General features: G+C 42.8%; 1 protein-coding gene across 1 annotated transcript in view; it reads right to left on the bottom strand.

The window, feature by feature from the left end:
* Positions 1–10,538, bottom strand: part of kcnh5b (potassium voltage-gated channel, subfamily H (eag-related), member 5b) — a 103,061-nt gene extending 92,523 nt beyond the window's left edge. Inside the window, exon 1 of the mRNA XM_023951926.2 lies at positions 10,231–10,538. Coding sequence (XP_023807694.1) covers positions 10,231–10,303 — 73 coding nt within the window. The 5' untranslated portion in view covers positions 10,304–10,538. The remainder of the gene's footprint in view (positions 1–10,230) is intronic.
* Between the last annotated feature and the right edge of the window lie 14,587 nt (positions 10,539–25,125).

Here is a 25,125-nt window from a genome sequence, read left to right as displayed (position 1 = left end):
AGAAATGCTAGCAATGCCAGCACTAGAATTAGCAATGTTAGCTACAGCCGCATTTAACACTTTGCTCATTTTGAGCTCGGCGTCATTGGATCTCTTCCACTGGCTCCACGAGAGGCGATAGCTTAGCTTGGATGTCGTCAAACACTTTTCTGATATAGTTGTTGTCACTTGTTGCTTGGTTTTTCTTCGAGGCCATGGTCATCTCTCTTTTTTGGAGAAATACTACTTTTTCTTTGCAGTAATTCTGTAATAATTCAACTTTTGACTCGCTTGTTGACATTGATCGTTACAAGAGCTGCCGACAGGTGACCACTCATTATCACTCAATATCAACCGGATATTTTGCCTAGGTACCACGAGTGTGCAAATTTTGGTGAGTTTTTGAGCGTATGGTTGGGGGGTCAAAATCCCACTTTAAAAGCCATTAAGAAAGAAGAATTGTGAAAAAAAAATGCTCCATACAATCCAGGGCAGAATGATATCGAAATATTAAAGGGCCTATATCGTGCTACGTCAACTTTTTTGAGCTTTTACGAGTTTTATAATGTTATTTCCTTCATGAAAAGAACCCCGAAAGCGGTGTTTAATCCATTCATGCATTTCTGAGTATTCCTCTAAAAAGCTGCGCTGTGATCACCAGCCCCTCCCAATCCACAAAAACAAGCGGGTTCTCACGAGCTGACGGATATAAGTGAGAACAGCCCCTTCCAGGAAGAATCTGCGCTGTCAACACTGCCCCCAGGATAAAACACACGCCCACTATGGAGCTAGCGGTGATTGGCTAAATGCTTTTTTTTTCATCTGCATTTCCATCTTTGCAAAAGTTTGGATGATGTATGTTTTTGTATACAAAAACATTCAACAGTCAGGCCATTGTTTGTTGCAGACATTCTGCAGAGGCCGGCTCTAGGATGACGTCATGAAATGGGCGGCACCCTGACACAGTGAAAGGCAGAGACTCAAAGATTGAGTTGTCTTACTTCAGAGTTGGAAAAGAACTCTGGACAGTCCTGGACAGTCCTTTCATTGCACTCGAGTTAGCTACAGAGTCCCACAGGGCTCAGTTTTAGGACCCATCCTGTTTATGCTTTATATGCTTCCCTTAGGAAACATAATCAGGAAACACACCATTGATATTCACTTTTATGCAGTTATCCAGAAAGAACTGAGGTCATTAAACTAGGTCCCAAAAGCCTCATAGGTGATCTGTCTGCTCAGATAGTCTGCCTGGATGGTGTAAGTATAGCCTCCAATTCCACAGCTAGAAACCTTGGGGTTTTATTTGACCAGGATTTATCATTTAAGGCTCATATATCTCAGGCGTGTAGAACTGCATTTTTTCACTTGTGGAATACCAGATCAGATATATACTTTCCAAAAGTGATGATGAACAATGCTGTCTGTCCTGGGGGAGGATCCCTCTTTCACGTGGGCACCCCTGAGGCTTTTTTGTTTTTTCTGGAATCTGTTTTTTTTAGAAGTTTTTCCTTACCGCGAAGGGGGGTCTAAAGGCAGGGATGCCCAGTTTATTTTAGTCTATTTAGTTCAAGTTTTAGTATTATCCTTTTGAATTCTATGCACTTATGATCCATTTTGATTGTATGTCTACCTTACAATTACTGGTACGAAGCCCACCGAGACGACTGCTGATGTGAATTTAGGCTATAGAAATAAAATTGAATTGAGTTGAACTCTGGAAAACACCTTTAATTTAATAAAAAAATGGTAAATTGTATATAGTAATATATTATCATATACATGGATATTGTTTACTATAAAAGGCTAAGGAACAGCATGGTATAGGCCCTTTAAAGGAAATACCGGATCCTCTGGTTCTATAATGTTTTCAAAAAATCCCATTATAATTGATGCAGATTTTGGGCAGTGAGCTAAAGTCCAGCAGAAGACGCCAGTCTGCCCGACAATACAAAACCCACAGAAGAAAAGGCTGCAGTTCATATTTTTCATTTAGTCTTATCAAGAACTACTGCAGAATTATAAAAAAGCCTATCTGCCGTTTACTCATGAAATCCATAGACATTTGACCTTTGAGCAAAGTCTTGCTGATGCACATGGTGAAGGTACACATGAGCAGCAACATTAACAGCTAATGTCGAAAACTGCCTCCTTCAATCAACACTCTGGTGTGTCCAAAAACCATTTCTGACACGACACTTTTGTGATGTATTCCATTTAAATATTTGAAAAAGACTGATTCTTTAGTGGATGGCGACTGTATCTTTTTATTTGTAGACCAAATGGTGTTTTTAACATGCTCTTGTAGCATTTTTCTCATGGTGGAGGACATATATAAAGAAAATGGATCTTAAAACTGCATTTCTGAGTATTTTTTCATTCAAAATCTTGTGAATCAGGAGTATATTCTTGTGATGCAGGGAATATGCTGGGCAGGCCACAAGCTCCCTGCTGCGCGCCAATCTGATGCATCCACTTGCAGACAAAAAGATGCTTGTGCGTCTTTGTTTTCCTTGTCTGAGCTGGAATCTGGATCAGAACTGTACGGCTGAATAACTCCGATATTGCTCGCCATTATTGTTGCACCGTTAATGTTAGGTTGGGGGTGTGAGGGGCTGTAAGCTAGCAGGGGAGAGTGTAAACAGTGGGTGACCGGGAGGAGGGCAGTGAGAGCGCAGTTTTACTCTGCACCAGCAGTCCCGCCCCCAACTCAGAGATGAAAGTCTGATGAATTCCTGCTGCCCTGCAGAAACTATGTCCTAGCAAACAAAACAGTTTTGGGGTTTGGGTTAAAAATTACATAATCATAATTAAATCATTCATTCATAATCATAATCATTCAGTCACTCATTTATTTATTTACTTTTGTTGTAGTTGTTGTTTTTTAATTTTCAATTGTTTTTGTTCCTGAACAGTTGTTTGTTTTGGTGTGAACTTTGGTGTGAAAAAAAATAAAAAAAAGTTTTTAGATGTTTTTTTACAGTTGATCACATGTTTTTTACACTTTTGTAGCTGTATTTATTTATTTAATATTTATTTATATTTATTTATTTATTACGAATACGAATCTCATTTTTGATCATAATTTTCATAATAATTGTATTAATCATTTTAATAATGATTTTTAATAATTTAATATGAATGTCATTTTTTATGTCCCTTTTTGATGTTATATTATATAGATTATTTCTGAATGTCATTTTTGCTGCCACAGATAAATGAAATTTCCCCATTGTGGGATTAATAAAGTCATCTATCTATCTATCTATCTATCTATCTATCTATCTATCTATCTATCTATCTATCTATCTATCTATCTATCTATCTATCTATCTATCTATCTATCTATCTATCTATCTATCTATCTATCTATCTATCTATCTATCTATCTATCTATCTATCTATCTATCTATCTATCTATCTATTAAAAGACCACTGGGAATAATTTGTAAAAAGGTCAAAAGATGGTTGGAGTGGGACTTTAAATGTTTATGTTTGTTTTTACTGCTTCATTACCGGCCAGTTTTCCATGTTGGTTCCGTAAACTTGCCGTGTGAATGTTTAACCATATTGATAAAAGTGTTGCTGTTTTGGCCCATTATGGTCACAGCGGGAAAGTTGTTTGGAGGCAATCCAAAAGGACCCCCACCCACCACAAACCAAGTCAAAGTCATGGATTAACCGTATTGACTTTCACACTCCACTAAACCGCGAGAGAAACACGAAGAACAGCAGATGTGACTGTGGGCAGCAGACCAACCAATGCATCAGAAACGGACACGATCACTGAAACCTAACGTCAATGCTGGACCCAAGTGGAAAAGCAGAACCTGAGTAACTGGAGATCACCTGCACAAAACCCAAGCAGGAGGAAACTCTCTAAAGTCCAGTATCTCCACAGTATTTCCTGAAGACTCACAGATTTGAAGGACATTGAAGCAGAAGCTTTACTGAATACCTTTAGAATTGACTGAATTTACTTTCTCAGAGGTTGCTATTAATGATCAGGATTTTTTTCTACCAAAGCAGAAGCTGAATTTCAAAAAAAGGATTTTTAATAGTCTAAGCAGGACAGAAACATGATGTGAGCCAAACCACAAGCACATAGAGTTTGAAAAACCTTCAGAACCGTTTTAAAGGCATTTCCACTGAAGCACAAAAAGATGAGGGGGTGTCAGTGGTTGTCTGAGGCAGTGGTAGGAGTTAAACCCTCCACCTTCACACCATTGATCTGACTGCTCAGCAATTCCACTGCACGGAAGGAAAACTCTCACAGGTGAAGCTGGAAAAAGGACGTCACTGTCTGAGTAAGAAGCGACCTCCAGTCAAATCCCAGATGTGCTGCTGGAACGGTTCAGGTTTTCTGCAATAATGAAGTGAGCGCACAAACACCAGGAGAAGACCTGCATGGCATTTCAGAGCAACCGAGTTCCCGCTCAGGCAGCACGCTGACCTTTAGTGGAGCTAATAACCTACCTTTGGGAGCCTAAGTGTCAGTGTAGTGTGTGTGTTAGTGTGTGTGTGTGTGTGGGGGGGGGGGGTTATTTTAGAAAAGTGCAAGAAAAATGAACTAAACTATAGAAATTACTGATAACACCAGTATCTTTTTCTGTTTTAAGGCACCTCTGACATTTGAAGATGATCCAAATCGATAAATTACCATCTCTCCTGTCAAAGTTCTCATATACATTGACAGTATCTAGAGAACTGGACTGAGTGACCCCTCCCCCATGGCGTTCCAAACAGGAAGCTCCAAGACGGCAAAATCCCATAGACTTCTATAGAGAAACAAACAGCTGTTGCTCAGTCATTCTATTGGTCAGAAGAACCGTTCTGGCTCTGATACATTTTTCTTAACATCTTCTTGATAATCCTCTTTTTTATGATATTTTTCCGTAGTGAAACCAGACGCCTCAATAGAAGTAGAGGGTCTCACATCAAACGTTTCAAACTTTCGATTGACAGATTGCTTTCAAGTGGTAGGAGACTTCCAACAAGCTCACTCCTGATTGGCTAAAGGGTTGCCATAGGCTGAGTCCGACTCGGACCAATCACTGCTTATTGATTATGTTCCAACATTGTGACTGGAATTGACTTAGTTTGGTTGGAGCTGGAAGTATGCCATTTCCTATGGATGACGTCACATTTACTCAGTCCAGTTCTCATTTACAGTCAATGGTCATGATTCACAGCAGAGTTGATGGTCCTCCTGGTTCTGCATGCGTGAACTCTGGTTTGGACCAAACAAGAAAACTCTGGTTCTCTTGAGGATGCTGTAGATGAACTCTGGCTCGATTGTCCACACACAGGTTTGCTGTTTACTAAGTGTCACGCTGCTGAGTGTCGGACAGATGCCTTGAGTGTTTGGATGTGGAGCTGAAACCAGAATGGAGGGAGCCACAGCGAAGACACAAGCTGTATGCCTTCACAAAGAGCCGGGAAGCAGCTTGTCCTGCTGTTTATGGCTTCATGGGATCGCATCCCTTCTGTCAGGATGCTGTTGAGCTCCTCTGAGTGAAAGGAGGAATTCCCTCAGAGGAGATTTTCCAGGGTCTGTGGAGCTTCCCAGAGCAGAGGTGGACTGGTTACCTCATGACAATCAATTTGCGGTCATATTCTAGGCACCAGCAAAGGCGCACAAAGACATTTTTCATATTATCAGGTAGACAATTTGTCATCCAACTCAGGTCTTTTCCACAGAATGTTATCTTTCAAAAGCTAATCTACTCACTGTTTTGAAGATGCAACGTTACACCCAATTAGCCTGAAACAACCACGGGGACTTTGAAGTTCTCAGAGCTGCTTTGCTGGTGGTTTCTCAGAATGAAGCACTGACACCGATGTGAGCGAGTGTTTCTGTTGTCGAGCCCTGGAAGAATCTTCCCCCTGACTTGTGTGTTATCTCTGACCTGACAGGCAGCCAACGAGGAGAAGCTATAACTGGAGAAATGTGATCTCTCCAGCAGTTCTCATCGGAGCTCCGGCTGCAGCTTTTTGGATTGGTTGGACGCTTTTCAGAGAAGTTCAGGAACAGCCTTTTAGTCAGGAACAGAGTTGAATGTTCCTGATTTTAGGTATATTATGGAGATAATAGAAGCATCTTAATGTATATGAGTTTAAAATGAATGAGAAGTTTCCCAAAGCATGAGAATGTCAATTTATGCAGTGAATTCCTAGAATCCTCTTGTTCCCGTCTCTGGAAAATTGTTTGATCTTTTCTGTCAAATGAAGCTCGGAGGTTTGAACGTAGAGAAACAAGTCCAGCATCTGCAGCCATGCGATCAACATTACCTTCAGCAGAGAGATGATGGGAATCCTGACCAAAACTCCAAGGTCATTTCTATCCAGAAGCTCACAGAGTTGATCTGCAAAGGTTTTCTCTATAACTTAAAGCCACACTGTGATCATCTTTTGATCTATTTTCAAAGTGTTGCCAGTGGTTTTTTAATTATTATTATGACGTATCAATTAAAAGAAGAAAACTGTGTCGTCTTCTAGGACAAAGCAGCAAGAGTTCATCAGAAATTCACCTCTGAGTTGTGGGGGGGATTGTTGGCGCGCAGTAAAGTTGCGCTCACTTCCCGTCATCCATCTGTTTATACGCCCTCCTGCTAGCTTATAGCCCGTAACAACCCTAACCTAACATTAGCGGTGAAACAAAAATGGCGAGCTGTACAGATTCTAGCTCAGACGAGGAAAACAAAGACGTTCATGGATCTATTTGTCTGACTGTGGATGCATCAGAATGGAGTGGACTGCAGCTTCTACGAAACAACTACAAGATTTTTCAAACAGCGATTTTTTTTGTGTCTGTTCCTCATTCACAACAGTTTGAAGAGAACTAAGAAATGCAATTTTAAGCTTTGTTTTCTTTATAAATATCCTCCATCATCAGAAAAATGGTACAAGAAAACATGTTAAAATCACCAAAAACACTATTTTCATTGCAATGGGTCTTTAACACTAAATGTGAGTTTGGTTACATGCCTGTCATCAATCCTGATGGACTTTTTCAATGATGCTTCACTTAATGCAACCCCTGGTGCTAGAGCAGCCATCATAGACAACCTCTCCTGGTCCAACAACATCATGAGCTATAAGCTAGCCGGAATCCCTTCTTCTTCTACAAGCTGGCAGGAGTCAGAGCCAGTGGTACTGAGCCCTCCAGGTGCCAGTGGTTAAAAAAAAAAAAGGATAAACTGTGCCCACAAATTAGTCAATTGTGTAATCCTGCGCGCAAACACATTGCATCTCTCTGAGCAGAGCAGCTGGACTCGTAGCTTCGTGTTTACGGGCAGGGGTGGGCGTTTTGGTACAGTGTGCGCAATGGAGGAGGCTTCAGACCGCAGTCCGTCACGCTCTTATGCATGAGCGAGCTGCCGGTCTCAGAAGAACCGTGTCTCCCGGGACATTTGTATCTCCAGACAGAGGACGGGCTTTGGGACGGGGGGAGGCGGCTTTTGAATGAACTGTCCTGAGAAACCCGTGCAAACAATCATGTGAATCTGTGTTACCAGTCGGGTCCAGACAAAATAAAGGCTGATGTTATTCCAGCTTGAGTTCATCCACGGCTAAATGTTGTTAGTAAATGTTAACCTAATCCTTCTTCCAGGTCAGTTCAGCAAATAATGAAGCACTGGCTTCACGCAATTGACAAACTATAACGAACATGCACTTAATAATAATCATAACAATAATAAAAGCCCGTGTAGAAGATCATCTCGCAAGGGGTTTTAAAGATTGTATAAGCGATTTTAGGAGGGAGCTGCAGTGTGTGTGTATTTAAGTGTGTTATTGTTTTGTTTTAGTTTTGTTTTGTTGTTTATTTTCCCTATAAGAGTATGTTTGTGTATTTATATATACTGTCCATTTCTGACCTATATATTTCGTAACATTTATGTTATTTTCGGTCTATTCTATCTGACTCTTATTTGGGTTTTGGTTGTTGTTGTCTGTTTTATAAAAATTTGACTAGGGGAATCTATAAGCAAGCTGTGTTGGCAGGTTTTATGTTACTTTCATTTGTATAGGCCTGTATATGTACATATGTATGTATATACTTTTTTTTTTCTTATTTTACCTCTACGACTGTACAGTTTTAAAGCAATTCTTTATATGTATGTGTGCTTCTATAAAAAATTAAAAAAATCTTTAAATAAAGTGTTCAAAAAAAAAAGATCATCTCGCTCTATGTTGGATCTTTGTTTGTTACAATAGGACTACAATTTCTTCTTCTATGGACGTACCGTAATTTAACCAGACCAATCACTTTCATAGACGTCATCGGATCAACGTCGCTTCATCAAATAATGTGACGTCATCATTAGTCGCAGGCTCCCGAACATGGCCTGCTGAGGTTGAAGCAGCACAAAAGCTGAGGTCTTTTGTGCTGCTTCATCTTCAGAAACGTCTCACACAGAAGGTCCTCACTTTTTAGTTTGTTCTGGTGATGAACGGGATTTCAACGTGTCGTTTGGAATTCCCTCAATCTCCAGTGAACAGTTTTTATTGAGCACTAAAGAACAGAACTGACTGAGAAACCTTGAGGTGTTTGCAGCAGCAATACAGTGAACGACAGAAGGAGTAGCTTCAAGAACACACAAGGATGTGACTGAATCTGTTCCAAATCCAAATCCGCCACCACCAACCAGCTCCTGACTGATTCCAGCAGAGGGCCTGAGCCCCCATGACTGCAGGGACCCTCTGACTAGAAGACTATGACCTCTGACTAGAAAACAAGGACAAATGCAAGCTATAAGATATGACACTGCAAAGCAAAAAGCTGTTAAAAAGAAAGTTTCCCTTTGCTTAATCAGCATTTTTCTGTATTCAGTTTACCTTTATTTTATTTATTTTTATTGAGATTTGAGGCTCATTTCGTTGTGTTCTGAATATTTACATCTCATTACATTTGTAGGTCTTCTGTGCTGCTGCCCTGGCAGAATAATCTGCAGATCGGACAATAACTCATATTATTTAACTCTAGAAGACAGAGTTAAAGCTTTTCCCCTGATTATTCTATTTCAAACAGGATCTTCTAGGACAGAAGAGCACTTTGAGCTGGATCAGGACAGCAGAGACACAATCCAACCTTCCACCACTTGGATTCACGCCGAACCCTGAAGATTCTGCTGACGTGCAGAATTCCTGGCAAACCCAAAACTTCATCAAAGCTATGAGGACCAGACGTTTGATAAAAAAACGGTTTCAACCATATCGGCCTTAAAGCTCCCCATTTCTACAAAGTCAAAGAAAAAAAGAAAAAGTGTGGATGTCCTCCTCCAGAACTGAAGTCAGAGAAAAAAGGAGAACGGAAACGTGCTGGACAGGGAATCTGTGAACTAAAGGATGGATGATTTCCTGCCTTCATCACCACACAGGTACTGTCAGAGCCGGTGAGGGGGGGGGGGGGGTGTTAATGATACTGTAGTCCTAGTTACAACAAACTCATGAGAATATCCAGGTGATGTGAGGACACATGAAACTGTTTACTTTGAAAGTAGCACAATGAAGTCTCAGTGTGACCTGTCAGAGCATTAAGCCTAACACACGCACACACACACCCACCCACCCACACACACACACACACACATGCACACAGCCATGCACACACACTTGAACTCACACTCCTCCCTGGATAAGGTCTGCTTTTCTCCTCCTTCCCAGCAGAGAACAGAGCCGTTATGAAAATGTGATTTAATGTGAAAAGTGGCTTTAGCAGCACCTCCCTCACAGACTTCTGGGTAATGCGTTGCCAGATTGAACAGTTTCAGCCCAAATGGGTTAGAGCAGGATTCAAACAGTTTGGCTCCTTTTTTAAAACAATTGTCTGATGGGAGTGTTGCAGTTAGGAAACTCTGGAACAGAGTGTGTGGGGGGGGGGGGGGGGGGGACCCCCCATTATGGGCATGAGAAGAAGGGGGGGGGGGGTCCTAGAAACCACTCAGGTGTTAGCAATCTGCGCAGAACGCAGCGCTGAAGTATTACGTAAGACACTTTGGGAGCAGCTTCGTGGTAACCTTTGACCTCCCGTGTCTCCACGGGGGAGCAGCAGGATCTGCGCTCCAGCAGCAAAGTTAGACAGACTTCAACTCTTTATCTCTGAGCGCCTCCGCTCGGCTGCGGGTAAAAACATTCAGCGCCTTCAACATATGACTTCCCTGGATGTAAAGTTTCGGTTGTTCGCAGATATAAAAAAAACTCATCTGAAAGACGCTGAAAGTCCATTTTTCCCGAACCGGAGCGCGGACTCACCGCTCGAGCGCCGGACGATGTTCTCCAGGAAGGTGTTCTGCGGCGCCACCAGCCCTCTCTTTCCCCCGGGCATCCTGCGGCGGGCTGGCGGGCGCGCGGAGCTGCTGTGGGCGGCGGGCTGTGGGCTCGAGGTTCGGTGCTGATGCTGAGCCTCAGTCCAAACGATCGCATCGTCACTGCGCGCTCGGGCTTCTCGGGGCGCGCTGAGCCGGGGCGGCGCGCCTCACAGCGCTGCGTGCCAGCGCGCAGGACGCATGCGTGCCTTCTGCTGGGAGCTCCGTCCTCAGGAGAGATGGAGAAGGTTCTCTCTGCAATCAGCTTCACCTCCTTCACTTGGTTTTCATTGACAGACTGACAGTGGAAAACACACTCGCGCCTGCGCAGTGCTAACACTAAATGTTTGATGGCGATTTAAAATGTTCCAAAATCGGCCACTTCTGCTCAGCCTGAACCTTGTTTCTTTGTGTTGGCGTGAACGCAGAGGTTTGTGGGTAAAATCCTGACGAGGACTGCACGATCGTGACTCTGTTCCTCTGTTTCTACTTTTTGGAGGTCAGGTGACTGTGACCGTGAGGTGTGCCAGCTGTGACACCTGAACCCAAACTCGGACTTCAATCTCTGACGTCAAAATACTCCAGTTCTTACAATGAAATAGACCTAGATATATACTTTTGATTGAATGTAACGGTTGAGACTTACTTTCTTCATACTTTAATAAATCATTATTTTCATCACATCTCTGAACAACAATGTTGTGCTGTGGTGGAACGTATATGGAATCCATCAAATTTCATTTTGATCGAGTCAGAAGTCTGTGTTTACAAATGTCTCCCCCTACATCAATGTTTTAGTGATGACAGATCATGATTTTAGCCCTCAATTTAACAAACTTACCCTCTTCCTCATGTAATCACCAGCTGCGTTTACATGGATGAAAGTAATCGGAATGAACGCCTGATCGGAAGAAAAATGCGTCATGTAAATACGCCGTTCGGAATACTCTGCCCCGATCAGACTCGTTCAGATCAAAATTTCTTTCCAATCGAGATAGGTGGGTAATGCCGATTGTTGATCCGACCGTGGTGCATGTAAACAGTTCATTCCGATCGTGGGTCACTACTGCTCTGGTTTACGTCACGCATAGACGGTGCGGTGCTTCAGAGAAAGTTTTGGAGCGAAAAACAGGACCGACCGGCTGCTCAGTGCGAGTGAACCGTGTCTTTGAGCACAGCAGACTGACTTATAGCTCTGTGTCTGGGTGAGCTGCCGGAGTCAGGAGAGTCTCCTGGTAGAACCGTGTCTCCGAGCAGAGCTCACAGCGGCTTTGGGGCGGTGTGTGAGCTTTTCAAAGCAGAAATGTCGCTCAGTCCTTAGAAACCGTTCAAACAATCACGTGGATTTGTGTTTCCGGTCATGTCCCAACAAAATAAAGGTTGATAATAATCCCACATATTTACGTGCAGCCAAGATGCAGATTGCAACTTTCCCGCATGGATTTTATGTTCATCCAAAGCTAAATGTTGTTAGCATGTGTTAGCCTTCACCTAACCTTTCTTTCTGGTCCGTTCCGCCACAAAAAAAAGCACTGACCACGCGGATTAAAAATAAAATGATGAGGCACTTGATCATAACCATAACAATAATAAAAGCATGTTTAGAAAATCATCTAGTATATTACCGAGCTGCCACATATCTATGTATGTGGCACCTCGGTTTGTTTACAGCGGGACTCATTTCCTCTTCCGGTATTTTAAATGCGCATGCCCAAATGATTTATTCCCACCAAAAGTGTGGCCCATGTAGACATAAGTTATAATCTGAGAACGTTTTTCTGGGTCCATGGGTGGGTGGGGGAGGGAGGGGGGTGTCAGCCTGATTTGGGACCTTCCCCTCTCGGTTTTAATTGCGCCTTAGACATTTATCACCCCTTGGTGAGTGGGTGCTTGTTCATCATTGAGAGCCATCAGGAGATGTCCTCTCAGTGCTCTACCTGCCAACTTGAACTGCACCCTTTAGTACACACACCCTTTACCCCACAACAATATACACTGCAACACACACACACAAATACACATACAAGGAAGGTGGGACCTGCCTTGCTCTCTCCTGGACCAACCAGGGGCTGGGTGGGTAGCTGCCTGGAGCGTTTGAATATTAGATGGATTATGTCAATGGTGACATGTTTGTGACATTATTGGAGCTAACAGGTATGTTAGTAACATTTGAGTGTGAGTGTGGACAGGCCACGCCTCTTTCAGATTTATCATACATCTACACCTGACATTAATTATTATAAACTTCCAGCAACTTGTTGCTTTATGGTTTTAAACCCCCCCTTCCATAATCACCCTCCTATCCCCCCCACCTCTAACATCCCTCTGTCTTTTTCCCTCCTCTTCTTTTCCGTCCGGTCCAAAAACTGTTACAAATATAATTATTATAAATAAACTTTAGTCTAAATTACAAAAGGGGTTTATTTAAATATACACCTCGTGTGTCAGAAGATTCATGACCCCTTCAGCTCTCAGCTGTTCGCTCAGCTGTTGGACAGGGGGGGAAAAAAAGCTTAACTATAAATCTGCCACACCTTGACCACAGTTGGTCTGGGGCGAGGTTCTCGATAGAGTTTCCAAATGCTAAAAGAAGAAAGAGGAAAAAGATCACAAGGTTTTTAGCTGCTAATTTATTGAAAATAACAATTTAAATGAAAAAGATTGTTCATCAGTTGATCAAAAGGTTAAGACCACAGAATTTAAAAGAGCCAGCATTTGCATTCAATGGTATTTTCCAATAAGAAATCACTCTGTAAATGTCTCTTAATGATAAAGACGAAAAACCTCAGTCTTTGAACATGGTAGGATTGTTGAGCTGCATAAGCACGGCCTCTCACAAAAGGCCTTCGCTGCTGAGGTTGGATGCAGTAAAACGATAGTTCTGAATTTTTTTTCAATCTTCAAAAAAGACCCCAACACCCCTTTGCACTAACAGTTTGCATGGTTTAATGACTGAAATATTTCACACTAGTTGGTTTTAAGGCATAAGTATGCGTGTGAACACTATCTGTTTTGTGTACATGTCGACATGTGGACATTTGTGCAGCTAACAGGTGTGTTGATAACATTTGAGTGTGTGTGTGGACAGGCCCCGCCCTTTTTGTACTACATTTGAACCTTACCGTAACGATAAACAACCAGTAAACTTGTTGCTTTGTGCTGCTTCATGGTCTTATCCCCCCTCCCCTCCTATTATCACCCTCCTACCCCCCTCTCTCTCTAACATCCCTCCCTTTTCTTCCCTTCTTTCCTTTTCCGTCCGGTCCAACACCCAAGATTTTCAAACATGGTTGAAATTAATAAATTTTGTCCTCAATTACAAAAGGGGTTTATTCAGACATACCTCTGGTTTGTATGAAGATTAATAACCCCTGTTGTTAAAGTAAAATATGTCCAACACAAGAGGCCCTCAGCTCTCATCTGTCTGCCCAGCTGTTGGACAGGACAAGTTAAAGAAAAAAAAAGAAAAAAAAGACCCCAACAATCATTCACTCCAAAAATTCAAAGGCCTGTCCGCCAAGACGTGATGTTTCTCAACCCAAATGAAGAACATCACTGGTGCTGACTGTAGCCCAGTAACGATCAGACGACATCTTCAAGAGAAGGGCTTCAAAGACAAAAAGTGTCTTCTAAGGCTATGTCTCCAACACCATTAAATTACCGGGTTGGACTTTGTGAGGAAACACCAAACATGGGACATTCAAAAGTTGAAGAAAGTTGTCTTCTCTGATCAGAAAAAAGTAACCTTGATGGTCCCGACATCCAACTTTACGGTCACGACGAAGAGATCCCACCTCAAATGTTTTCTGCACAGTACAGCGTACGAGGAACTATCATGGTGTGTGGTGCTTTTTCCTCCAGTGGAACAACTGAACTTCTGGTTGTAGAAGGACGTCAAACCGCAGCTATCTATGTGGAGATGTTGCAGGATGCCTCCATCGTGACTGAGGGCTGATGACTGGGTTTTTCAACAGGTCTCAACACTCAGAGAAGAACCTCACTATTTAGGACCATATGGCATGTTCTGATTTAGATTTAACACTTGTGCTATCCTAAGCACTTTAACATTGGGAGTTGGGTCATCTAGACCCACTATACAGTGCTCTGAACCTTTTTTCTTCAATGATTTCAATGTTGATCTTCACTGGTGTCCATGGATTACATGAAATCTTTCCACCTTTATCCACCTTTGTCATGGTAGGGAGAACACGTCAATGGAAGGGTGGGGTCATCTAAGATAGCACAAGGGTTTAATCCACCTGAGAACATTTGGGGACGGATGGTAGGGGAGGTTTACAAAAATTTCCCATCAGTCCCAGACAGTAAATGCCCTTTATGAAGCCATCTGTACCACTACAAAACCCTCATCAAGCAGGCCAAAACAAAAATGTGACATGATCAACAAGAATGGTGGAGCTCCTCGTTACTGAGTGTTTTTTTTGTAGAGGGCTTTTGTGCTATGGTCCTAAACTTTTGATGAACAGTCCATTTCAGTTCAATTGTTGTTTTCATGAAATTTGCGCTGTTCCTCTAATTCTTTTTACATTTTGAAGCTCTACTTAGAAGCTTGTTAAAATCCAGCCATAAAAAAATGCAAATTCATCGGTTTTATGATTTTGAATTTGAGTGTATGTGATTGAGTTTAAACAGGATTGCATACTGTAACCCTTTCTAGTAAACAGTAATGGGAAAACATTTGAAAACACTGTGCAGGGAGAGGGGGGAGGCAGGGGGTCAATCATGTCACAGAGTATTACGCCCACATGACAGCAGAGGCTGTCTGCATGTCAAACTCCATAAAGTTAGTGATGTATTTACATTTCTTCTTCAGGATTGCTGAGTTCTTAAAACCCCAAAAACCTTCAGGGCCATTTTAAAACGTGGAGTCTAACCATTATGCTTCTCCACTGACCCATTATGCCCAGTCAGCATTCAGCTAGCGGGCAAAACGGCACATGGACTGAACAGACAACATCTGAGGAAGGACCAGGCCGAGTCCAAACAGGTCCCTGATGTGCGACAATCCCAGAGCTCCTGTGAAGAGCCGAGCAGCTGTAAATTAAAGCTGGACATTTGCAGCTCTGCTGCTCTTTAGGAGGAAAGCTGTAAATGTCACAGCATGGAGATGAAAGGCAGGAGCAGCACCACTCTGAAGCCTCATTTACAGGATAAAAGTAACGACCCACCCTGAACCAATCAATGATCCCAGCAGACGCTGGACTCTGTTAGTGTTTAATTGATCATATAAAAAAGGGGTAGAGAAATGCTGGAAATGCTCTGACACTCTTCAAGAGAGAACAGAAATAACGGGGGGGGGCATGGTGCTAAATGGATTTGATCCATCCAGTTAGGTCTCTGTTGTTCTGCCAGAAGTGTGTCAGGAGACCAGCAGCAGGTCTGAACTGCAGCTTTGGTTTCTAAAAGAGCTGCAGTTGTCCTCATAACAAAGACCACACAGATGACATAATGCAATGTACGACTTATCTTGAGGGGTCACTCAGTTTCTAAACCACCAAAATACCCTAATAAAGCTGCCAAGATACTTTTCCTAAACATGACAGAAGTGTTTATTGTCCCAAATTAAAAAGTTAATAAAAAAGTGAAGCGTTTAAGCTCAGCCTGAAATAAGGCCAAAATAATAAATAAAACAGACGTCAGTCAAATGTCAATTTTGATAATTCGCCTCCAAAAACAAAAAGGAAAATAAATGATGATCTAGCCCGCATATTGTAGTTTCTTTGTGGTGGCGTGGACGCAGGGACGTAGGTAAAGTCCAGACGAGCTTCAGGACTTTTTTGTTGCACTGAAAGTATTAGGTTGGGGTTCTGAAGGGCTATAAGATAGCAGGAAAGAGTGTAAACAAAGGGATGATGGGATTGACCCCTAGGAACGTCAATTCTCCTATGTAGAGCATTATCAAGCTTTACAGTTTGGAAGTTCTAGTCAGTTTTGCGCAACTTACTTCCAAACATGGATACGTTACAGATTACTTGCACTTGTTATTTATAGGTAATTCTCAACCTAAGATGAAGTTTATTGTGTAACATGATTCCAACCATAATTAAGATCTCTGCTAGCTCACAGCCGCTCACATTATCAACAAGTAGCGTTGCAACTAAAATGGCAAGCAATGTTGGAGCTCTCCATCCGTACAGGTTTGATCCACATTCCAGCTCGGACGAGAAAAAAGAAAAAAAAGCTATTTGTCTGCAAGTGGATGCATCAGAATAGAGCAGAGCAGGAAGCTCCATTCTGATGCCAAGTGCTGGAGCAGGACCACAGATGAACAATAGGTGAGGTCCACGGCACAGCATTTTTTTTTTTGGTCACAAATACAATCTTTTTCCAACAGGTTTTTTTATCTGCTCCCAATTCACAGTGTTTGAGGAAAGAAATACATAACAATACATGTTCTGTATATATGTCCTCCATCATCAGAAAAATGCCACAAGACCATGTTAAAAACACCAAAACACAATTTTCATTCCAATGGGACTTTAATCTGTTAAGTGTAAAATAATGAAAATATGGTGAATCTACTTTAAAGAAAAGATAAGCAGAAAACCTGAGGCCTACACGTCTCTGAAAGTCTGTGTTAGTGAACTTTGACAGGATGTTTAGCACAGTGTATTAACTTTAAACTAATTTTGAAAAGCGTAAAGTAAAAAACCAGGTGCTGAAAAAGTTGTTGTTTAGGGAATTTTTCTTATCTGTTCATTTCCATTCAGATTTATTTTCATCGCAGCCCAATATTACAACACAATTGTCTCAACAGATTTCACTAATTTTACAAACTTAACATCAGTTATAAAATACAATAGCTGAAAGCTGAACTAAACTAAACAGACTAAGCTACCTGAAAACTGGACATCCCAGCCCTTAGACCCTCCTTCGAGGTAAGGAAAATAAAACAAAAAAAAACAGATTCCAGGGGGAAAAAAGAAACATCGGGGTGTCCACACCTCCCCCAGGACAGCCAGGCAACGTACCGGAACTCTTAGAGAAGAATTAGCTTATCAAACTTTACAACTACATGTTTGAATAGTGCAACAGGTGGAATTGGGGGACAGCTGGAGGTGCAAGATGAACAAGAGGTGAGCTCCACGGCCAAATACAAGAGCGACGGAAACTGGAAACTGGAATCACTCCCGCTCCCCCGGAGGAGAGAGGGGAAAAAGGGACAACAATTATCCAGCTTTAATGGAGAGCTAAATGGTCAAGAATAGAAGAGAGGAAAAGCAAATGAGACTGAGGACAGAGCCCCAGTGCACCATACTTTCCCCAGCTTCTAATGTCTGGCAGCCTTCTAACAACTAGTTGTTGTTGAAATTTAATTTAAACATGTTAATAGTAAGTTGCGCACACTTTTATGCCTGACTTTAACAATTAAATTTTGTTTAGTGTGAAAAACAAGTTACTAAACATTTCTTGAGTAAAATATTACTAGTTATGACATAATGCCTTACATCACAGCAAAAGTCATGTTATGTAATATATGACTGAAGTTCCTGCCATCACTGGTCTTAACACAGAGCTTCATGGATGCTTTGTTTGTTTACAGAGCTCCTCACAACACCATCTGTCAACTTTGGCTTTAGTCATGTTTGATTGGTTAGTAAAAAAGAAAAACCTTTTGCTCTGACAGTAAGGGTGCATGTTTCCCTGACAGCTTCAGGATTTTACTCTGCTGTTTTTTAAATCTGACTGTCAGCAAAACAAATGTTGCCTAAAGAGCTCTTTCTTCTCCTCCTTGATGGAAACATGGAGTTGGGAGGAGCTGTGTGAAGGCAAAAGGTACTCCTAAGTGGATTTGACAGTCTGCTCCTCAGCACGATGCATTAGGAGGTGTTAAATATTTAGGCGCACTGCCTTAAAACAGCCAAAATGGAAGTTTGGAGTCCTCTGTGGATTTCACATGTACTTCTTTGTTTCACAGCATCTATCCATTCGTCCATCCATTTTTCACATCTTTATTCAGTCCAGTTTGGAGGAGCAGCATCCTCATCAAGGAGATCAACAGCTTCCTTCCAGCTTCCTCAGGAGGATCAGATGTTTCCAGGTCAACCAAAACCAGTCCAGTGAGAGCTGCTTCCCAATTAACAGCATCAAAATGAAAATCCTGCAGTCTTTAAGCAGGAACCCTCCTGATCCGTGACTGTACTGAGCCGGTGACACCTACCAGATAGCAAGTTTGATGTACAACAGCCTTCCCAGACCAATGAAGAAAGGTGGAATAGGGAACTTACGCTCCTGAAGTATCCTGTAGATGCCATGTCTTCCAGAATCCCAGAACCCAATGTTAACCTGCTTCTAGAGCTCTCCTGGACCCTAGTAAGAGCAAAGAGCTGCTGGATCACGATCCGATCACGTAAATGGAAATCAGCCCTGATCATTTATTTTTCTGACTCGATCAATAAAGGATGTTGTCTCCAGATCTGGGGCCTCATTTATAAAACTTTGCGTAGGATTTGCGTCAGAAGTGGCGTACGGATGAAACATAGGACATGCGTACGCACAGAAATATTCGGAGTTATAAAACCGTGCGCACGCACATCCTACGCATCTTTCCCTTAATAAATCACAACCGATTCTAAATGCAGCGCAGCTTTTGCGGCTACATGACACGCCCATAGTTGCCCATAAATAGTCCGTGAAACGCCCACAAATTAATATTCATGGCTTGCTAAATCATGGCAAACACAGAGAGGAAATCAAAAAAACGTAACTTCACTCAATGTGAAGTAGAAGTTATCGTTGGCGAGGTGGAAAAGAGGATAAAACGTTGTTTGGAGGGAACAGTGTGGGCATCACTAATGCCAAAAAGGCACGTTAGCGGCAAACGGTGGCAGACGCCGTAATGCTGCAGCCTCACAACCTCGGACGTGGCCGAAATAAAAAAGAAATGAAAGAAATGATCGGACATCAAAGTCGAGGCAAAAAAACGTCTAGCGCTGCATCGGCAGAGTGTGTCCGCCACGTGGGGGGTGGGGGGGGGGGGACCGGAGCTGACCCCTCTTGATGAGAAACTGGCCGCTATTATTGGGGAATCCCTATTAAGTCCCCCTTATCGGCGTCCTCCTCCGCCTCAGTCACCTGACTGAGACGGAGGGGACGCCGACGCGCCAGGGTCAGGGTGACACAGGTAAGAGAAATAATTCAAATGAATGCAGTCAAGTCACATGTATGCAGGCTACACAATTACAGATTATTAATATAGAACAATTTTATTTTAGTTGCTGGGTGTTCCAGTGGTTACGATGCTGCAGCTGAGCAGCCGTCTGGACCCAGCGTCTCCACGGCACGCGGCTCTCAACCCTCCAGCAGTGGGCGCGTCCTCACCGATGCAGTCCTTGAAATGCAGAGGGAAGTCAGTAGTTCAATCAGAGAGGTGGCCAAGGAGTTGGGCGAAATCAAGATCGCCCTGACTGAAATAAACTGCACGATGAGGGAATTCTTAAATAAATAATATTTTCCACACCTCTTTTTATTTATAAGCGACGCATCACTTCCAAACGCTGGCGCACAGCAGCCGCGTTTGGCTCAAATGCGTGGGGATGGGGTTCAGGGTCGGGGCCAACACAGCAATCAGCGCCAGGGGGTAGAGGCACGTTTTTAAGCTGTGCCACATTGTGTAGCACAGCACATGGCAGCACGATTTGGCACACACTGTCACTTTCACGTGTTTCTTCCATCTGCCGACGGTGTCGCCGTTTCTCATTTCACCAGTTTTTGTGCGTACGCCTGGGTCAGAGCTTGCGTGGAGGACCGCACATTTCCCCGTCAAGTTTGCTTTTTATAAATCTCAACTATTGCGTAGAGAGTGGCGTACGCCTTCTTTTGTGCGTACGCAACGTTTATAAATGAGGCCCCTGGATCAGATAATTATTTCTTTCTTTGTTATTTTGATCAGCGCTGTGTATTTCAAGTTTGTAGTTTCAAATAAATGCCCCAGTAGAAGTCTGCATATCAGGAACGGATCACGACATTTTACTACAGTAAAGTGCAGTGGAATACTGCAGCAAGTTAAGCAGGAGGTTAACCGCGAACAAAAACATCCAAAATATTCTGAAGATCCTGAAGCTACAGTCACCAAACTCTCTCACATGACTAAGTATCATCTTATCGTCCTACTGCAACTAGTATGTTTCCATAGAAACCTCTGTAATATTAGACTGCTTCACTGCTGTGGATCAAGCAGAAATGACAGCAGTTATTACGTCTTCCAAATCCTCAACTTCTCTCTTAGACTCAATCCCCACTAATCTTTTTAAAGAAACCTTTCCCATAATTAATGTATCAATGTTAACTATAGTAAATACCTCTCTAGAAACATGTTATGTGCCAGTATTTTATATGTGCAGTTGTTACACCTCTTCTGAAAAATCCCAGTTTAGATCATAGCAAACTGGCCAACTATAGACCAATATCAAATTTCCCCTTTATTTCAAAAATCCTAGAAAGAGTTGTAGTTAAGCAGCTTTACCTACAGGACAACATCCACTTTGAAGATTTTCATTCAGGGTTTAGACCTCACCACAGCACCGAAGCTGCACACCTGGTCCAGGTAATCAGCAGCAAGCAGTGCAGGGAGAGCTGGAAAACAGGCAGGGTGGTAGAACTCCAGTACCTGGAATGAGCAGCCCTGAGTTAGAGTCTTTAATGACTTATTATTGACCTCAGAAAAGGGACTACTCTCTATTCTGGTCCTGTTAGATCTCAGTGCAGCCTTTGACACTATCGACCACAGTGTCTTACTCCAAAGGTTAGAGCAGGACATAGGGATCAGAGAATCTGCCCTCCAGTGGTTTGAATCCTATAGGCACCGATAGGCACCAGTTCGTTAATGTAAATAGGACAGTCCTCTCACTGCACTCCCGTTAGCTACGCAGTCCAACAAAGCTCAGTTTTAGGACCCATCCTGTTTATGCTTTACATGCTTCCCTTAGGAAACATAATCAGGAAACACAGCATTAGTTTTCATTGTTATGCTGACGATACGCAGTTGTATTAATCCATTAAACCTGACCAGAATGACAATATAGAGAAACTGAATGCCTGTATCAGAGACATCAAGACCTGGATGACAACTAACGACCTCCTCCTGAACCCAGAAAGAAACTGAGGTCATTATACTAGGTCCTAAAAACCTCAGAGAAGGTCTGTCTGCTCAGATAGTCTCCCTGGATGGCATAAGTATAGCCTCCAATTCCACAGTTAGAAACCTTGGGGTTCTATTTGACCAGGACTTATCATTTAAGGCTCACATATCACAGCCTTGTAAAACTGCATTTTTTCACCTGCCCGATATAGCTAAGATCATAAATATAATATCTAAAATTGATGTTGAAAAACTCATCCATGTGTTTGTTATGTCTAGACTGGATTACTGTAACTCCTTGTTAGCAGCGTGTCCTAAGAGTTCCTTAAGAAGTCTCCAGCTTGTTCAGAACGCAGCAGCTAGATTGTTAGCAGGAACTAGCAGAAGAGATTACATCACTCCTGTGTTATTTTCACTTCACTGGCTCCCAGTTGATTCTAAAATCAAGTTCAAAATCCTCTTGCTAAGTTATAAGGCCTTACATGGTATGACCCCATCCTATATCAAAGACCTCATAGTGCCTTACCAACCAAACAGAGCACTTCGCTCACAAAGCCTTGAAAGGCATATTTTATCAATCCTTAAATGAAGCCATCAAAGATCATCTCTGTTCCCAACAGGAGGCTCTTACCTTTGAAGAGTTGGTTTCAGCAGCACTCCACTCCGAGATTCGTCTAAAAGAAAGACAAGTCGAAAAGACCAGCTTATCACGCAGACAATATCCCAACACCAATCGTACTGCTCTGTTAATAAATTCTCCTCCTGCCTCACCCATACAGGAATCACCTCAGAGAACCACGGATGAACCAATGCAAATCAGACATTCAAAATTAACCCCAGAAGAACGACAGAGGAAAAGGGAGGAACGCTCATGCTTCTATTGTGGCAAACCCGACCATTTCGTTTCTCAATGCCAACTCCGTTTAACCCCCCGTTAGAAGACAGGCCGCGAGTGGGTAAAACTAATAACCCTTCTAATCAAAGTTATTTGTTTATTCCTGTCAAGTTATGCCTTCACACCAAGTTCCATGAACTTCAAGCCTTGGTGGATTCAGCCACGGAACAAAGCCTCATCGACCATGATCTGGTTTCACAGCTGGCTTTACCCACCAAACTTTTGGACACTCCTGTCGAAGCTGCTGGACTAGGAGGACAACATCTGTCTCGCATTACTCATCGGACCAAACCCATTCATCCATCACCTCTGCTAATCACCATGAACATATTCAATTCTAAATAACGCAGACTTCCCAGAATCCTATAGTTTTGGGTTTCCCTTGGCTCAAATTACACAACCCACAGTTCAATTGGTCCAAACGACTCATAACCAAATGGAGTTTTTTTTGCATGGCTAACTGTCTCCAATCTGCTGTTACCCCCGTTTCTGCCCCTCCCGTCTGTCCAGAAGAAGAAGAAATAGACTTGACAAACGTTCCCTCCTGTTATCATGACTTAAAACTCGTTTTTAGCAAATCCAAAGCTTCATACGGTCTAACCTTCGCACAGACCGTATGATTGCTCCATCAAACTGCTCACAGGAGCTAGCCTCCTTAAAGGGAGATTATTTAATCTATCAGCTCCTGAGAAGGACGCTATGGAGAATTACCTCCAAGAGGCTCTCGCCAATAGTCACATTCGCCCATCTTCCTCTCCTGTGGAAGCAGCATTTGTCTTTGTTGAAAAAAAGATAAAACCTTACATCCATGCATTGACTGCAGAGAATTAAATCACGTTACAGTTAAAGGTAAATACTCCCTCCCTCTACTCAGTTCAGTTTTTGATTCTGTTCAAGGAGCCTGCATCTTCTCCAAACTAGATCTGCGAAATGCCTACCATCTCATTCACATTAAAGAGGGGGATGAGTGGAAAACCCTGTTTAATACCCCCCTTCAGTCCACGTCCCGGAAACTCGCCCCCCGCTTCATTGGATCTTATGAAATTAACAAAATCATTAATCCCACCTGTGTCCGTCTCCGCTTGCCCGCTGCCCTCAAGATCCATCTCTCTTTTCATATTTCTCAAATCAAGCCCGTCCAGGAGAGTCCTCTTTGCCCGCCCCGCCTACCGCCCAAATCATTGATGGCGCCTCCGCCTTCACTGTTAGTCGGGTTCTGGATGTCCGTCGTCGAGGTTGGGGTCTCCAGTTCCTCGTGGATTGGGAGGGTTACGATCCTGAGGAACGTTCGTGGAGCTCCCGTTCCCTCATCCTCGAGGCCTCCCTTATTGACGACTTCTTCCGGGCTCATCCTGACCATCACCTTGGACCGCCTGGAGAGGGTCGTTGAGGGGGGGGGTACTGTCATGGTACCCCCGGGAGTCCTCTCCCCCCTCCCTTCGCTATCACTTTTTCCACTGATTGGACCCAGGTGCCGGCACTTCCATCATCAACCATGCAGTATATCAGAGGGCCGGTCCTCTCCTCGTCTCAGATTCCTCCAAAACTATTCTTCCACGGATCATCCCATTCGTTACCAGGAACAATAAAATCCTCCATTGCCAAAACGTTTCGAGCGTGATCTTTCCGGGTTTCAGCGTATGGGTCTGTTTTAGTCATTGTCAGTCATGACACTATTAACATGTTGGAATTAAACTTAATAATATTAACCATTATTTGCTAGTAGGCTGCTCCAGATCCTGCCTGCATCCCAACCCATCTACGACCTGGCCCGACCTGACCCTTGCACCACACACACTTCAAGGGATGATCTGATCCCATTGCAACCACACTACCCTCTGGGGGAGTGGGAGTGATTCCAGATTCTGTGCTCCTGTACTCTGTTGTGGAGCCTACCTCTGGCTCATCTCGAGAATATGTCAATGCAATGTGATATGCTTCATGAAATGAAATTAAATAAATAATAATTTTAATGTAAACATGGATCATAATGAATTAAAAATTAATAATAGTTAATAGTTGCACTATTTTTAACTGGTTGTTAAACTACTTCAGAAGTACTCTGTTTAAATCTCAAACAATAAAAGAAGGCGAATAAAATTAAAATGGGACCAGCCTGGATCAGTTGTTTTTTTTCTCGTGTTTTTTAAACGTTTCAAAATACAGAAACACAATACAGTTCAAAACAGAATGACTCTGAATTGGATCGGGGCCAGAAGAATTCTGATCTGGACATGCATGAAGTGTAGCACAGCGAGACCAAAGCTCACATGGTCTGCTGAATTTGCCGTTCAACAGTCGAGCAGCCGTTCCTCTTCAACAGCCAGCCACACTACCCAGGAAGGAGGAAGAGACCATTCCCTTTACATTTGGAACACTTCCATTGCCAACAACATCATCAGTCGCTAAACTCTGGATTTACCACATATAAAGCACAGATGTTTCCAATTGGCCTGATGGTACCAGACTGAAATCTTCAATCAAAATCAGCAGATCCTCCTGGTCTCCTCCTCCAGCCTGACAGTTTCTTCACCTTCCTCTACTCTCGCCATGACAGATCCCAGCAATATCTTTTCCTAAAAGGTCATGATGAACCCCTCTTGGTCTGACCTGTCCCACAAGACTTGTTTAGTTCAGGACACCCTGCCTGGGAAAATAGCTGCCCTCATGTTGGGTGCTTTACCCCTTCAGCTGAGAGTGGGAGTGATTCAGGGCGGACGTTGAAAGCAGAAGAACGGTGGAGTGGAACACTGCTGTTCCACTAGTCTGTTCTCTGGCATGCTTCAGACATTTAACTGCAGAAAAAAACAGACAGAATTGATTTTCAGAGTCCACAGTGGAGTTCTGAG

Source organism: Oryzias latipes, chromosome 22, assembly GCF_053564925.1.
Source record: "Oryzias latipes strain Hd-rR chromosome 22, Olatipes_Hd-rR_3.1".
NCBI lineage: Eukaryota > Metazoa > Chordata > Actinopteri > Beloniformes > Adrianichthyidae > Oryzias > Oryzias latipes.
Note: the sequence above shows the minus strand (reverse complement) of the source record. Positions and strands in the feature narration are given on the sequence as shown.